Raw genomic sequence first — 17,634 nt, 5'->3', positions numbered from 1 at the left:
GTGCATAGGTTCAAATGGGGGACCCATGAGTCTTGTTAGAACCACATTGAGATTCCACACTGGTGCAGGTGGCAATCTTGGGGGAAGGATTCTTTTGAGACCTTCCATAAACGCTTTGATGGCTGGTACCTTAAAAAGGGACAGGTGTTGCCTATTTTGCAAGTAGGCTGCCAAGGCTGCTAGGTGTAAACGTATAGAGGAATACGCTAGATTGCATCTTTGCAAGTGTAGTAGATAGCAAATGATGTTTTGGATGGAAGCGTCCAATGGATGTATGTCATTATTAGCGCAGTAGATGGCAAATCGTTTCCATTTAGCGGCATAACACGCTCTAGTAGTAGGGCGTCTGGCTTCCTTTATGATATTCATACAGTCTGGAGGGAGATTGAGGTAACCGAACTCTAAGACCTCAGGAGCCAGATCGCTAGGTTCAGTGTTTGAGGATCTGGGTGTCTGATTTCTCCATGGTTCTGGGTTAATAGATCCGGGGAGAGGCGTAGCCTTTGATGTGGAACTAAGGATAGTTCTAGAAGCGTGGTGAACCACGGTTGACGTGCCCAAGTGGGAGCCACTAGTATTAGTGTTAGTGACTGTTGTTTCAGTTTGCGTACCACAAATGGAACTAGTGGGAGAGGCGGAAAGGCGTACGCAAATCTGCCTGACCAGTTCATCCATAGGGCATTGCCCTTGGACTGTGGGTGTGGAAACCTGGCGGCGAAGGTTGGGCATTTTGTGTTTTCGGGAGTGGCGAACAGGTCTATGTCTGGTTGTCCCCACTTTTGGAAGAAGGGGAGTAGAACCTTGGGGTGTAGTTCCCATTCGTGGATCTGCTGTGTGTGGCGACTTAGGAGGTCGGCCACTTGATTGTGGATCCCTGGGAGATGTTCTGCTAACAGATAGATGTTTTGGGGAATTGCCCATCTCCAGATTTGCTGTGCCAGTTGGGACAGTTGGGGAGAGTGTGTCCCTCCCTGTTTCTGTATGTAATACATTGTCGTCATGTTGTCTGTGCGTATGAGGACAGTTTTGTTCTTTAGGTGAACTTGAAAGGATTTTAGTGCTAGGAACACTGCTAAGAGTTCCAGGTGGTTGATGTGGAGCAGTTTTTGTTGACTGGTCCATCTGCCCTGAGTGGTATGGTGAAGGAGGTGGGCTCCCCACCCCGTGAGAGATGCGTCGGTAGTTAGCACAACTTGTGGAAGAGGCTCTAAGAACGGTCGCCCTTTGGACAGGTTGATGGTGTTCCACCATTTGAGTGAGCGAAGTGAGCGACTGTCCACCAACACCAGATCGGTAAGTTGTCCGTGAGCTTGGTTCCACTGTTGTGCTAAACATTCCTGTAAGGGACGCATTTGAAGTCGTGCGTGTGGGACTATGGAGATGCATGACGCCATCATGCCTAGGAGTTGCATGAACACTCTTGCTGGAAGAGATGGATGAGTTTGAAACTGAGAGATGAGATTTTGTATACTGGCTATCCTGGCAGTGCTGGGATAAGCAATGGCCTTGGATGTATCTATGGTTGCTCCTAGATACTGATGTAAGTGGGAGGGTTGTAGGTGGGATTTGGGGTAGTTGATAGTGAATCCCAAATCGTGGAGAGTTTGAATCGTGCGATGAGTGTGGAGAACGCATTTTTGGTATGTATTGGCTTTTATGAGCCAATCGTCCAGATAGGGGAAGACATGGATCTGTTGTCTTCTGAGATGCGCTGCCACGACTGCTAAGCACTTGGTGAACACTCTGGGTGCTGTTGTTACTCCGAATGGGAGAACTGTAAATTGATAGTGTTGCCCATCTACCACAAATCGTAGATATTTTCTGTGAGCGGGATGCATAGGGATGTGAAAGTATGCGTCCTTGAGGTCTAATGTGGCAAGGAAGTCTCCCTGTTGTAGGAGTGGGAGGACTGGTTGGAGAGTGGTCATATGAAAATGATCCGAATGTATATACTGGTTTAGTAGTCTGAGGTCCAGTATGGGCCTTAGTGTTTTGTCCTTCTTGGGAATGAGGAAGTATAGAGAATATACCCCTTTTCCCTGATGTTGAAGGGGGACTGGTTCTATCGCCTGTTTTTGTAACAGGGATTGAACTTCTTGTTTGAGGAGAGAGAGATGATGTGAGGACATTGGGCGTTGTTTGGGTGGTATGTTTGGGGGGGATTGTATGAGTTCGAGGCAGTAGCCAGACTGGATAATTTGTCTTACCCATCTGTCTGTGGTGATGGAAGTCCAGACAGGTAGGAATTGTTGGAGTCGCCCCCCGACCGGAGTGGAATGGTCCGGGGGGAGTGGTGGCAAGTCACTGTTTGGTGGCTGGGGAGGTGCGGGTGTTGTTATTGCCCCGCCCTCGGCCTTTGTTATTGTTTCCCCTATAACCTCCCCGGAAATAACCTCTGTTAGGGGATGTTTGTCCAGAATTTTTAAAGGTGGACGTGGTCTCAGTTGATGTGTTTTTGGAGCCTCCTCTATAAAAGGAGCGACGAAAGGAACCCCGGTTTTGAGGAGACTGCAGTGCTCCCATAGACTTGGCAGTTTCATTATCCTTCTTCATTTTTTCTAATGCAGTATCTACTGCAGGGCCAAATAACTGCTCTTGGTTGAAAGGTTGAGCCAGAATTGCGGTTTGAACTTCCGGTTTAAAACCGGAAATACGGAGCCAAGCATGTCGTCTGAGTAAGACGCTAGTATTGACCGCCCTAGAAGCGGTGTCTGCTGCATCTAAGGCGCATTTAATGGAGGCATTAGATATTAATTTGCCTTCTTGAATGAGGTCAGTGGCCTGGGACTTAAAGGGTTCAGGCAGATGTTGCATAAGGTCCTCAAGTTGGTCATAATGTGCCCTGTCATACCGAGCTAACAGGGCCTGGGTATTGGCAATACGCCAGTGGTTCGCCGCCTGTGCGGCGACTCGTTTGCCTGAGGCCTCTAAAAGCTTAGACTCCTTGTCTGGGGGGGGCGTTTCTCCAGTTGTCTGTGAGTTAACGCGCTTCCTGGCATTTGATACGACCAAGGAGTCTAAAGGGAGCTGGGCTTTAATGTATGCAGGGTCCTGCGGGGCTGGTCGGTACTTTTTTTCGATGCGGGGGTTGAGAACCCTCGCTCGAACAGGGTCTTTAAAGACGTCAGTGGCATGCTTTATAACCCCTTTAATCATGGGAAGTATATGAACAGTTTTTTGTGACTGCTCAAAGGTATCGAGGAGAAAATCCTCCTCAAGGGGGTCCGTGTGCATAGTGACACCATGGAACGTTGCTGCCCTATTTATTAGTTGGCCAAACCCTAGGTGGTCATCAGGAGGGGAGGGCTTGGAGGGGTAGGTAGTGGGGTCAGGCATGTCAGGCATTGGATAAGACCAGTCATCTACCGGTGCTGTGTCTGGAAAGGTAAACTGGTCAGTTGGATCAACAGGATCATTAAATAAATCAGGGTCCGCCCCTCCCCCTAAGTCATCATTATCATCCTGTGGAGGAGGTGAATGATAGGGAGGTGGTAAAGGTAAAGGTAAAGGAGAAGCAGGAGGAGGAGGGGGGGGGGGGACGGGTTAGAAGGTAAAACAGGAGAAGAAGGACGAAGTGGTGAAGTGGCACAGTCCTTTTTTCGTATGGGAGCTGGGGGAGGTGTAGTGTCCAGCTTCCGTTTTTTATATGGGATGGCAGTCACATGTCCAGTGTTAGGATTGATGTAGATCTGCTTTTGAGTAGGATCTGGTCGAAAAAGTTCATCTGGCTCCGAAGGTGGTGGCGGCGGCGCCCGCTTCGGGTCTTTATGAGCTGTTTTTGGTGTGGACGTAGTTTTCGGTGCCGATGATGTTTTCGGTGCCGAAGAATGTTTCAGTTCCGATGGATTTTTCGGAGTCGATGGAGTTTTCGGTGCCGATGTATGTTTCGGTGCCGTGAGGGTGTTAAAGGCACAATCACATGAGGTTTGCTCGAGCCCGAGCCACCTACAGGCTTAGATGTCTTCGGAGCCGGGCCCGAGGGCGGGGCTTCTGAAGAGGATTTCCGGTCGCGACTGGGCCCAGCTGGCGGAGTCTTGACCACTGTCTTTTTGGATGGGGCAGGGGCAGGGGGGGTGGTACTCACACGCTGCCCTGGAGTGATGAGGTCATCGGAATCGTCGGCCTCGGACACGATCTCGAGATCTTCGGTGTCGTCTTCGGGAACATCTTGAGCAAAGATGTCCTCCGGTTCTGGAGCTGGTTTGGCCATAATATGGCGTCGAGCTCTTCGGTCCCGGAGGGTCTTCTTCGAACGGAAAGCGGCACAAGCTGGACAGGTGGACTCGTTGTGTTCCGGCGACAGGCAGAGGTTACAAACCTCGTGGTGGTCACTGTGGGGGAACTTCGCTCCACACTGGGGGCATTTTTTGAAGGGTGTCCTGTCCATCAGCCGCTTCCGGAACCGGTCCGAGTTGATTTCGAGTCGATGGAATGAAGATTAAAGAGTTAAATTGATTGCTAGAAGTTTTCTGCTGGAGCGGAAAAAAGTTCATCCGAACCCAATGGCGGAAAAAAACAATCTGACGATGGAGTGGATGCCCATGCGCACTGTTGTCCAGGGGAGGAGTCACCAACCTCGTGACCAAAGGCTTCTTCCGAAGACAACAACAACCTGCAATCATCCGAGCCCAACACCAGATGGCGATCTTATCCTCAGTGTGTGATCTGCAGCTCATATGCCTCGAACACATGGTTTACATATGCCCCTCAACATGCAAGATGCCAGTCTAGGCCAACAATCTTTGTACTTCTAGAAGACCTTGCAGTATGGCAAAAGTACTCTCTCTCTCGTCCCCCTCTTCCCTGTATTTTTGATTTATGATGTACAAAGCGTGATATTTAAGAGCAAGATATGGACTACTTGGTTGAGAGAACAGGGTGGGTCAGATCACTTCCTCTTAAACTCTCACTACAAGAAGTTACTTACCAGCAAAATCAGTTCTCCAACAAGGACAACTAAAATTAATTCAAGTATGTGACTATGAACAACTCATTGTCACACAACTATTTTAACTTTTCAGTGGTATTTCTCTATTCAGGTATGAGGTGGGACATTGCAATTGTAAATCTGGCGGAGGTGCAAGTGTCAGCGCAGTTGCTATGGGTGAGGGGAGGAACTACTGTAGGTGTTAGTGACTACTCTGTACAAGACCATGGAGATGCAAGGCATTGTGCTCATAGTTGAGCACATTCATAAAACCTCAACATGGATGACAAGCGGCTGGGCATAGGCATTTGTTTCAGATTCATAAAAGTGGTAGGGCTCCTAAATTAGATAAAATATATTTGCATACATTGGAACTATTCATTCTGGGTAGCTGTGTGGGGTTCTGTTACGTGATCATGCATGGAAGCACTTTTCCACTTATTTGTATGGGTGCAGAAACTTTTAGTGTTTAAGAAAGGAAGCCATAGTGATCCCTTGAACTATCGGGCCATTAGGCTAATCGATAATGACGAAGGATTTTCTTTCCCACTCCCAAGCAGAGTTCAGAAGAGAAAAAAAATCTGTATGGTGGATCTGGTACTCAGGCTCAATCGACTGGTGGATAAAACAAGTGAACCTAAATAAAAAGGTTTAAAAAAAAAAAAAAAAAAAATCTTTGTACAGGGTTTTTGAGGAACTTCTCTGAATTTGAAAATGAACTACAGCACCTTTTATGGAAAGCTCTTGGAGAAATGGGGGTTTTCATAAAGTTGTTTTTTCTCTGCTGTAAGGCCATCTCCCCCATAGACTTACAATGGTCACCTTACTTCAATTAATAAGTGCAAACTTTAGTTTGGGACCAGATCAAGAAATCCTGTTTCCACTCAAATGAATTGCAATTTAAAATAATCAGTCTTAATGAGTGTAATGGTGCTAAAGTAAAGTGGGGTCTAAATAGGAATGTCAGTAATCTTATTGCAAGTAGCACACCAAAGGTACGTGCTAAACCCAACACAGTTTACATTTGTTGCAAAGTGATGCCTTTTTGGATGTTCAACACACATTTTTCATTCTTTTGGAGACTTGCCAACTGGTAATCTTGAACTCTAATGAACAAGTTACTCACCTTTGGTAACACTTTTTCTGGTGGATACAGTATCTGCCTGTGGATTCCTCACCTTGTGAATATCCCCTGCGCCAGCAACATTCGGAAACTTTTGTAGATCTCCATGCCGACGTCACAGAAGCACGGCTCCGCTGAATATATATATATATATATATATATATATATACACACACACACACACATATATATATATACACATATATACATACACACACACACACACATATACATATACATATACATATACACACACACAGCTACCAAGTTACACCGGATGAGCCAAGGCACTCGCAGGCGGGTGCTATCACGCGGCGGTGTCCAGCGTTATCAATATCAGCGCTTCCCAACAAAGTTCTTATTATACAACAAAGTTCAGCACTCACGGGGAGGTTCCGTATCAGTTAGTTTTTAATCAGCAGATAGACCAAACAGACGCGTTTCGGAAATTCCTTCTTCAGTGTCTAATTACAGGCGCCGCGCGCGGACATTTTTAAAAAGGCAAATTCATTGACATCATTTCCGCCGCACCAAAACAAATAACGGGCATGCATGCCTCAGTGAAATATTGTTTCTGCGGCGGCCATCTTATAACGGTGTAAACAACATGTTAGCTGCTGACATTTTAACACAATATTGCAGTCATCGATATTCGGACAGCGTGTTTCCCTCAATGATATAAATCTCATCATACCGGCAGATATGAAACCAATATATCCATATAGTAACCTAACCACATCACCTTCTATAGGTATATACATGTCAGTTACCGCTTGTTCCTTAAATTGTATAACAGCCCTACTTATCGTAGTATATCAGTCCCAGCAGATTCTGCCGTGTATCGGCAGTTAATAAACCAAAATCTCGCCAACTAATGGCACCATTCACCTTTGTTACATTCTCATAAACATTTGAGGGGATTGATTGCTGTTTATCTGCACACTGGCAGAGGATACTCTCGCATTACGCCGTGTATCGGCATTCAATTATCCTCATCACAACATGTATTAAATTTAATTCTTCAATGATGTGCTGTTATGAATGCATATTGTGAGGCAATTTATCACTATCAGAATAAAAGGTCCAAATTCCCGCAAAATTCAAAAAATTTTAAAATTCAAATATGACAGACATACAAGTGACTAAAAAGTGACAAATGGCTCAGTGATGCGGGGAGAACGAATTAGATGAGTCCTGGTTTAGCTTCCAAGATGCACGGCCAATTCTTCTCCACTATTAAGACCATGCGGCGCTTTAGTATGTAAATCCATGATATAACGAGACTCTAGTCGCCGTAATCTTTGCACTCTGTCTCCACCCCTAGGGTTTATAGGTACATGGTCTAACCCAAAATATTGTAGCAGCTCCCTGTTGCTATGATGCTTAAGGGCAAAATGTCGAGCCACGGGGTAGTTGCTATCTTTGTCCATTATGGCGCGCTGATGTTCAAGGACGCGCATTTTGACATTGTTGATGGTACTTCCGATATATCTCAGCCCACATGTTTTGTTGCTGCTGCTGCTGCTGGGGCTGCCTGTAGGTCCGAAAGGACGACCTCCCAAAGCCTCTGTATCTCCTAAAAGAACCCCTAGGCTGTGTCTGCAGACCCAGAGATTTTGCCGTGGCTTTGCTCTCCTTAAATCTCTTTAATGCTGCACCAGTCTTTTTACCAAAAAGTCCAGAACCATAAAAAGGCAGGTTCAGAAGCGTTGCCTGCACATCAGGGGAGAACTCAGATGATTTCAGCCACGCACTCCTCCTTGTGGCGAAGAGCCCATAATTCTGGCGACAGAGTCTGCATTGTCCAGGCCACTCTGGATAACCTGACGTGCAGCCGCCCGAGTGTCTGACAGCACCTCATTAAAGTTCTGCCTGTCCTCCTTAGATAACTTAGGAGCCAGCTGTTTAGCAGAATCCATGAGTGTGGATATACCGGCCCAAGAGACAGGTGGCATTTGTTGACTTTAAGGCCATAATAGCCGAGGAGTTGAGCTTTTTAGTGTCCCTGTCACTAGGGACCTGTGGAAAGGCACCGGAAGACCTCTTAGAGCAAGCAGTCTGAACCACCAGATTTTCCGGAGAAGGATGGGAAGTAAGAAAGTCTGGATCACCTGGAGCCGCCCTGTACCTTCTAGCCACAGTTTAAGAAACCGCAGGAGCTAAAAAGGGCTTTCGCCATACCTCCATGACTGGTTCAGTGATGGCCTCATTAAATGGTTGTAAAGGCTCTGTCACGGTGGAGGGAGAATGTAAAACCTCAGTAAGTTAGGTTTGAATTCAGCAGTTGGCAGATGTAAATCCAAAAGCTCTGCTGCTTTCCTAATGACCGTGTGGAAGGGCGCAACCTCTTTAGAGGGAGTATCGGCTGGAGGAGTAATCTCCCACTCTGGTGACAAATCCAGGCCACTAGCCGCCTTCAACTCTTCAAACCAGTCATCAGACTCCATGAGCTCACCCTCTTCCATCTCTTCAACCTGGTACCTTTGCTCTTCCAGGACTCTGAGCTTCTCGCCTGGACCTAATCCTTAGGATCGGCGTCAGCGGCGCCGCAACCGACTCAGACAGCGCCGGAGCCAGCATCGAACACGGATCCGGAGTCGAACGAGGTCGAGCTGGAGCCGGTGAAGATGGAAGCGGCGTCGAGGTCCTCGGCGCCGGGAAATGCCAAAACCGCGTCACCGGGAAAAAAGGCATAAATGGAGCCCAAGCGTAGGCGTGAGGAACCCCCAGATTAAAAGCCATTGGACCCATGGGACCCGAAGGTGTTCCAGAGGGGTACATCGCTCTCATGAAGACTCCATACATTGCATTCAAATAATGCGATGGGTCTTGTCCCGGGCCTGGAAAGGGGGGATATGGCTCAGATTGAGGCATAACCGGACTCGGGCCAATCGGTGTCGACGGTGGAGCCCGCGGAGTCGAAGACTCATCAGGAGCCGGAGCTTCTTCAACTGGAGCCGGAGAATGTGCCAGCGTCGGAGATGGAGTCGGAGACGGAGAGTGCTCCGGTGAAGCCACAGGCGAGGTCAGGCAAACAGGAGAAGTAGGATTTGAGTCAGGAGAGGAAGAAATATAGTCCTTACGATGTCGAGTAGGCGAAGTCTATCTCAGTGCCGCTTCCTTATCCGAACGGTGTCGAGAACCATGCCTCCTTCTTTTTATGCTTCTTGGACTTAGAAGCATGTCCCGACGTCGACCTCAATCTGGAGCGTCTTCGACCTCTCTTCTCATCCTTGCTATAAACAACTTAGCTTCTCTTTATTTTAAGGCCTTAGTACTCCTCTTTCGGCAGCAAGACCATCCCTCGACGTCGTGATCCGACGACAGGCACCATACAGTCCTCGTGCGAATCAGTGATGGACATGTGCTTACCGCACTCCCTACACGACTTGAATCCGGACCTTAGTCGACATCCTTGAACCAGAAGCAAGAAGAAAGAGAAACACCAGCAGAAACACAAAGTAACTAGCCAAAGCTATGGAGAGTCCCAGAAAACCGTTAGCGTCGCACGTGCGGAAAAAAAGGGAACTGACATCACACCGACAAGATCCTCTTATGGATCCAGTGACGTCTGCGGAGCCGCGAGCGGAGCCTTGCTTCTGTGACGTCGGCGTGGAGGGCTACAAAAGTTTCAGAATGTTGCTGGCGCAGGGGATATTCACAAGGTGAGGACTCCACTGGCAGATGTATCCATCAGAAACAAGGACACTGCTTTTTAGTGCCTAATGTATGTGCTCTGACCCCTAAAACATATTGAAATTGGCTTAGACCAGATTGGAACATTTAACTTTGCTACAAGGCCATAGTATATGGTGTAACTAGCATAGAATGGTAAATTCCACTTTTGAACTACAACGCTTCCAGTGCATCTATTACAGTGGCAGTGAAACCATGGCTTCAAGACCTACCTTGTGCAGCCTGGCATCAGGTTAAACCTCACTGCATAGACCTGTCAAAATCACCCTTCTGACAGGTAGGAAAAACTGATTCCACATATTAAATAAGTCACCCCTAAGCTAATCCTACTGCCCACAAGGTAGGGTGCATAAGATTCAAGAGTGGACACGCCTGACATTAGAAATAGCATGTTCTCCCACTGAGTAGCCCAAAAGACATGGTCACTAGTCAGGCTGGAGCAGACACATAGGAAAAGTCAAATCTTAGATTACACGTATATACCTTTTGACCTGTACTAGCCACAGACTACATTCAAATACTTTTTTTTATAGCTAAAATAAATCCCACGTAATGGTAAAGTCTGATTTTAATTAGATCTATGAGAAATGTAACTTAGAAAAATACCACTACCCTGACTGGGGGTGGGTGGGAGGGAATTTGCATTCACTCTCACAACTGCCTAGCATTATGCTTAGTTTGAATAAGGTGTGAAAGAGATGTAAAGGAGATGAACTCAGATCAAGGGATTGTACAAAGTGCAGACATTCTGAGGAGTGCGGGAAGTGTTGATATATTTAGACAGTACGCATCAAGAGGGGTTTGCAGAAAATGTCACTTACTTGGGCTTAATTGGGTCAAACGGTACTTCCTCCAACAGATCATAGATGTAATTATTATAGATTTCAATATAGGATACGAAAACGCTGTAGACACTGTCCTCATCAACCTCCTCCACTTTGCAGTGGTCTAGGACATTGATCATGTCGGCAAACTCTGGGTCCAATTTCTGTCTGCAAAGGTGTAATGGCAGTTGATTAGATACTGGCCTTCCTTCGACTCCTTTGGAATTACAATCAGATTGTGTACTTCACACTACAAAAACATTAATCAAACCCGGCAGTTACAAGTCATGCACTACATTCTCACAGAAGCTTCCAATTGTAGCATTCTTCATAACCAATGGTTGTAGGAAAGTCCCCTTTTCAGACATGGTCACCTCCACTTTTTGCATATTATTAGATGCAATGTTGACAGAAGTGCACTAGGCTCCTGCTATTCAGGTCTCCAGTGCCAGATCTCTTTCCCTAAAACTATACAATTGTCTTCCCAATTGGCAATACCTTTAACAACCCCTGTAAGCCACTAGTAAATGGAACGCCTGGTATAAGGGAGAGGGGGCTAAACATGGTCCCCGAGGGCTGCTTTATGTATTGTGCCACCCTAAGGGACCCCTCAGCACCAACCGCAGGCTGCATGCCATGATGCAGTGAAAAGTTAAGACATGACATGGCACACCTCTAGTGTGCCATGCCTGAAGACACTGCATGCAATATAGGTAAGCCACTCCTACAGCAGGCGTGACAGCCCTAAGGCAAGGCACACTATACTCTTCAAAAAACTTTGGTAAGGAGGTCAGGGGACCTTCCGAACTCGGGAGGGTGGAGAGATACTTTTGATTGTCAAACGATGAGGGGATACCTCGAAACTACAAAATAAACAAAGAAATCCCTCTGCTAGAAGAGACAAAATTCAAGAGGGAGGTTGAAACGTGCCACGCCTATACACCACTTCAGTAGGAGGTGGGGAAAAGGCAAATTAATCAACCACCCACTTGAATTTTGTCTCTCTTGGCAGAAGGATAAGTTGTATTAGGGTGTACTGTACTACAAGTGTGGCCATATCTGCATAAGCAGATATGCCCCAGTGATTTTTCTAGTCGATTCCGAGATATTACAAGTGAACAGGGAAGCCATTTTGAGAACATGTGCTGGACACTGGTGTTTATGAGGTCCACAGCTAGGTGATGGCTTCACTGAAACTAGAGATGTTGGTTATCAAACATCTCGTATTAATAAACCCACACTGATTCCAGTGATGGATTTACTAATACATGCACCCAAAGGACACCTTAGAGGTGTTCCCTGAAAGCCAGCACTACTAGTGGTTAGTAGGTTGATTGGTGTAGGTCAGTCTGTCACCACAGACAAGTTTCCGATGCCCTGAAGGGGACAGCCCGCGCTCTCGGAGGGTAGAGACAATGCCTGCTCCAGCCAGAGGTCTCATTACCTCCTACAAGCAGGACGGTCAAGTGTGAGAAAGTGCCTCTCTTGCAATGGTTAACCCCCCACTTTGTGCCTGGAAAAAGATTGGAAACTTCAGTTCCTCTGTAAGTCACTAGTAAATGGTACCCTTGGTACCTAGGCCATGGGTACTGAAGAGGGTTTCCTAGAGACCCCTCACCAGGGCCATGCCATTGCAGCTTGCATGCCCTGGTGCAGTGAAAAACGACAAAGTCAACATGGGGCACTGCCCGTGTGCCATGTCAAGCAGCACTGCCCAAGGTAGAGGTAAATCACTGCTCTAGCAGGCCTTACAAGACTTAAGGTATCTCAGGTGTGGGCATATCTGCATGAGCAGATATGCCGCTATAATATTTAAATCTATTCTTTAATATTGTAAGTGCCAGGGAAACTATAGAGAGTACATGAGCTGGAAACTCGACAACTCAAGTTCGCCAGCACCGAGATGGATTCACTGAAAAATAAACCCACACTGATGTCCGTGTTAGATTTAACAAAACATGTACTTCGAGGTGCCCCTTGAAAACCTATCAAACCAGTTGTGGTTCTCGGACTGGATTTAGGCAGCCTGCAGTGAGGCCAGAAACAAAGCACATCCTGGGCAGAGGTGTCACACCTCCTCCACCAGGATGGGCACAGTGCTTGAGAGGGAAGCTTCAAAGGCCTGCCGCATTTGTAATGTGACCCCAGCCTCTGCTGCTAGCAGTGGAAGACTGCCTCCGGTACAAACCCCAACTTTTGCAGGAGAATCAGCGGTAAAATGTAGATAGAATAGGTGTGCCCCCCTTCCCCAACTCCACCCCTCAGGTGCTGGAGGCAAAGTAAAGCACACTTTTCAGTGCCTACCATCTTGAAAATGGTGAGACGCATCTAGTCACGGCTAGGACTATGCATACTCTCCCACAGGAGTATGGCATAGTAGTGGGTGTAGACACCCCAGGTTAGGAACCATTGGTATCTACCTGTTACTCCCCTGTAAAGCCCCAAAATCTAGTATTTAGGTGGCTCCCCCAGACCCTGAAATCAGATTGAGGACCTGACTGAAGACACTAACTGACTTGGCCCCAGCCCTACCGACCTGTCTGCAGCCCTCAAAAGCCCAGCTGAAGAAGACTCGCCCCGCATGTAAGAAAGTGGCTCTGTATACACTGCACCAAAGTAAGGTTCAGTATGCACAGAGTCCACAGTCCCCAGAGGTTTGGCAGAGGCTAAAGTTAGATATATCCTTACTCTCTAAAGTGGTAGCTTGGTCGAGCAGTAAGGCAGTATCAGAGGTCAGTGTAAAGCATTTGTTGTACACAGTCAGCAAATGGTCTCACACACTTGAGAACTGAACTCTAGGCCAATGGTTTGTATATAAAATAGATCGTTTTATTTCAGAACCACAAGTAGGTATCAAAATATACTCTCAGAATGAGATGCTTTAGTTCAGGGGTCTCCAACCTTTTGTGTAGTAAGAGCTACTTCTGGTCAGTGAAAATCATCGTGAGCTACTAAACCCCAAGTAACTCACGCATTTTTCCAAGAGACCCCCCACGCCCAGTTTCATTAACTTTAAGCCTAATTTCTTCAACAAAATACTTAATAACCACTCTCTCTGTGATGCATTTAATTAGTTTTATCGCGCCAATCCTATAAGGTGTCAAAACACTACATCACACAGATTACACAGAGACAATCAATCAAATGTTAAATAAGACAGACGACAAGAAGGTATAGGATTCACAGGTCATCCATACTGGTAGGCAGGATAGTTTAAAAGTGCTTAGTCAGGAGAGGCAGAAACAAAGAATTTAAAACTTAACACCATGCATGGTTGGGGGTTTCTCTTTAATAATAATTGATTTCTACCCAAATTAACCTATTTTTGCAATATTAGGGAAATGAATAACTGGGGGAAATCAAAACGGTCCAGCCAGCCAGTACTTTGCAGTTTTCAAGCAGCTCTTTGATAAGTTACTTGCTCACTGCTCTACATTAGGATTTTAACTCATAAAGAGCTAGCAACAATATATTCTCTGACAAAAGTAGTAACCCACTGACCTGTTTGCATCAGGTTATATATGCACTTTGTGATCTGCAAGTTCTTTACAGCAGACATATTAACCCTCTGTGCTACCTTACGATGAGTAAAAACTTCCTTTGCAGATTATTACACAAACCTCCTATCTCTTTCTTTCCAGGAATTACATTCATCACCTACTTAATTTGATTAATGTCTGAAATTTGCTGGAGGCCAGGAATGCAGCAGAAAGTGCTTTTCCATAATATTAGCGCCTCCACACAAAGTCAGCACCCAGTGGCATCGGTCGCGCTGCCCTAAAGCCGGCCCTGGCGTTAGCAGCACAATACAAAGATACACACCCACAACACACCTCTGCTGAAAGCTCCTCACTGGTTACCAGTCACAATAAGTTTTCATCCAAGCTATTCGGCATCACTCACGTAGTGACAAGATAAAGTAGTAAAGGTCCTACAAAATCACTACAGGCAAAACTGATCAAATACTTTCAACCTAGAAACTTATGTTGCGGGCTAGCACAGGGTATATTAATTCCAGCATACAATAACATGTGTTGGCAATACTTTCTCCATACAGGCCTTCAAATTAGGAAATGCATTCCAGGCAAAAGTTCGAGCCATTCAGACTCATCTAGAAATCATTAGAATGGTTAAGAGCTGGTTATTCCAAGACTGATTTCCAGGAAACATATGTTTGTTTTGTCTGCAAAGACGAGAGTCAGACTCAATACAAATACCAGCTCAACTCTACTGCTGGATCAGGCCTGCACCATCTTGCCTGAAGTCTTGTTTGAACAGAACATTATAGAAAGGCCAACACACCTGCAACGATAGTAGACTCCTTAATCCCCACCTGCACAAACCCTATGCAAGTACTTTTAATTTGAACCTCGGGTGCCACTTTGCTTTATTACTGTTAAGGCAGATGTAAAGCACGGTGGCAGCCGATGTTAAAATCAAAGGTCCTTGCATGCTCTGAACAGCTTTCACAGTCATGCAAAGGCAAATATACAACGTGGTGTAATAATCAGTGAAAGGCGTTCACCGATTACTACACTGCGCTATATATTTGCCTGTGCATGACTGCGAAAGCAGTTCAGTGCAGGCAAGCACTTTCAATTTAACACTGGCTATCACGCTTTATTCCTGCTTAATGCAGATGTAAAGTACGGTGGCAGCCTATGTTAAAATCAAAGATACTTGCATGCACTGAGCCGCTTTCATTGACTACTACGCGAAGGCAAATTAAAGCGTGGTAAAGTCAGTGAGAGCGGATTAGTGCAGGCAAGAACCTTGAATTGTAACATATGCTGCCACCGCGGTACCGGCCCAGTGCCTGAAAGGACTTCTAATTTTAACGTTGCCTGCCACTGCGCTTTATAACCGAAGGCAGATCTAAAGTGCAGTGGCAGCCAAAGTTAAAATGAAAGGGCCTTGCATGCAGTGAGTCCATTTTACCAACTCTGCTACTGCTCGGTCAGGGGCCCACTTACCTCACAACAGCAGCTGCTCCGGGAGGCCCAAATGGAAAAGAAATGCGAAGCGCGGGCAAAGCCTGGGAAAGACAGGTGGCGCCTGACTAAGAGGAAAAACGTCACGTTCTCCAGCCCGCCCTGCCCCAGCTAAACTCCCTTCAGCCAATCAGAACAGCTGGTTCGTGTGAGGGCGGGCAAGGGCTGATAGCTATCAAAGAGAATGAAGGGCTACAAAATTAAAAGCTTATATCACGTCTCAATAATTATACAGCAGCGCGAGCTACTCCCAGAGGGTCGGCGAGCTACCGGTAGCTCGCGATCGACCGGTTGGAGACCCATGCTTTAGTTAAATACTTTCAATAGGCAATAGACTTTTGAATACAATAGTTACAGTTGTTGCAATAGGCAACACAATTCAAACACAATTTTAACATTGAGCTCAATGGGAGTTTTTAAGAAAATGCAATATTAGTTAATTATTAGTTACTTTGCGTATGATTTTCTTACTCAGGGCGGGATCCTGGATTCAGCCCTGGTGCATTTCCTGTAAACAGTTGAAAGAAATAGTTTTTGTTACACAGGCGATTTTTAAGGAATATTTGTTGGTTTCAAAAATCGACACTTTGAAGAATATCTGGCAAAAACCAGGCAATGTTATCCTATGGAGGAAAATCAAGTTATCGGTAAGTGCGGTTGTGATTACTTTTCAGGATCAGTGCTGGGCACAAAGATCCAGCACTGGGATCTCTCCTGATAACAGGTGAGTAATTTAGTTTGTTGATCGGCTGATTTTTAGTGAATATTTTAAAGTTTCAAAACTCAACACTTAGAAGAATTTCCAAGTGAAACCAGTCAATGTTACCCTATGGAGAAAACGTGAGTTATCGGCTTTCGGTAAGTACTCGACTGGCAGAGTTGAGGTTCTGAGCATAGACTCGGGGGTCTCCCAGGGTCAGGTAGGTACAGTTGTTACACCCTCAGCGGCACAGGGGCAGCCGGGTGCAGAGAGAGTTAGGCCAAATGTTATCCTATGGCGGGCAGGGGGCCTTTGGTTGGTGGCTGCTAGCAGGCAGGCCACACGGCTGTGGGAGCTGGGCTCCTGGTCACTTACTCAGGGCAAGTGGTGAAGTAGATTAGGATAGATGTCGCACTCCCAGGGGCACTCTGGCGCTCAATGGATTTCAAGACGAACAAAGGCTGCAAGCTCGGGAACAAAGATTCTTCAGGTGCGACCACCACTTCGAGAGGTAAGTTGGGAAGCTGTAGGTTAGGTAGGCACCCCAGAGCTGGGCACAGGGGGCCGCAGGGCGCCTTTTCGCATCGGGAAATCTTACCCTCTGCTGGTCGCAGTTGGAAGGGTCCCTGGTTCTGAGGCTGCAGGCTTCGTCAGGAGTGTCGAGGTGGGTCCTTGAGTGCTGGATTCTTTGTCACAGTCGCCAGGGGGACGTCCTCGGGGTCTTTCTCCACTCAGGCACCGGCCGGGCTTGGCGAGTGCAGTGTGTGCAGGAGTCGCTGTTCCTGGTGGGCACCAGGGGTTTGTTACTTGCTTTGAGCAGAACCACTGCTCGTGGGAGTCCCAGTCTTTTAGATGAGCAAGGCAGTCAGATCCTCCGGGGTTTTCGAGGTTGCTGACCACTGGAGACGCCGGGTTTTAGCAGGAGCAGGTTCGAGGGTCGACAGGCCTGTTGGGCTGGGCCAAGTCAGTTGGTGTTGTCCTCTTGTTAGCAGCTGCAAGGCAGGTCTTTCTTCTTGTTCATCTTTATTGTTTCGGATTCGGGATCTGAGGAAGGAAGGTTCAGGGTGCCCCTAAATACTAAATTTAGGGGTGTTACAGGTAGGTAGAGGTCAGGGACCAATGGGTCCCTTCCCTGGGGTGGGTACACCCCCTATCCAGCCACTCTCCTGTGGGAGGGGGGGGGCAGTAACCTAGTCCTGATTGGGCAGGGCTCCCCATCCTAAAGATGGCGAGAACCCGGAGTTGTGCTTCACCTCGCCTCCCCCACCTGAGGGGTGGGGTTGGCAGAGGCTGGCACACCCCCTTTCCTCACTTGGGCTTTCCCACCAGTCTTCCCGCCAGAGTGGGGGTCAGAACCGGTGGGGGCCAGTTGC

The 17,634-nt window shown here is 46.9% G+C and overlaps 1 protein-coding gene across 9 annotated transcripts in view; it reads right to left on the bottom strand.

The window, feature by feature from the left end:
* Positions 1-17,634, bottom strand: part of KIF23 (kinesin family member 23) — a 186,264-nt gene that overhangs the window by 97,083 nt on the left and 71,547 nt on the right. For all 9 annotated transcript variants that reach the window (XM_085644663.1, XM_085644661.1, XM_085644656.1 and 6 more), the window contains exon 7: positions 10,568-10,738. In XM_085644663.1, coding sequence (XP_085500789.1) covers positions 10,568-10,738 — 171 coding nt within the window. The remainder of the gene's footprint in view (positions 1-10,567; positions 10,739-17,634) is intronic.

This window comes from Triturus cristatus, chromosome 3_1, assembly GCF_964204655.1.
Source record: "Triturus cristatus chromosome 3_1, aTriCri1.1, whole genome shotgun sequence".
NCBI lineage: Eukaryota > Metazoa > Chordata > Amphibia > Caudata > Salamandridae > Triturus > Triturus cristatus.
Note: the sequence above shows the minus strand (reverse complement) of the source record. Positions and strands in the feature narration are given on the sequence as shown.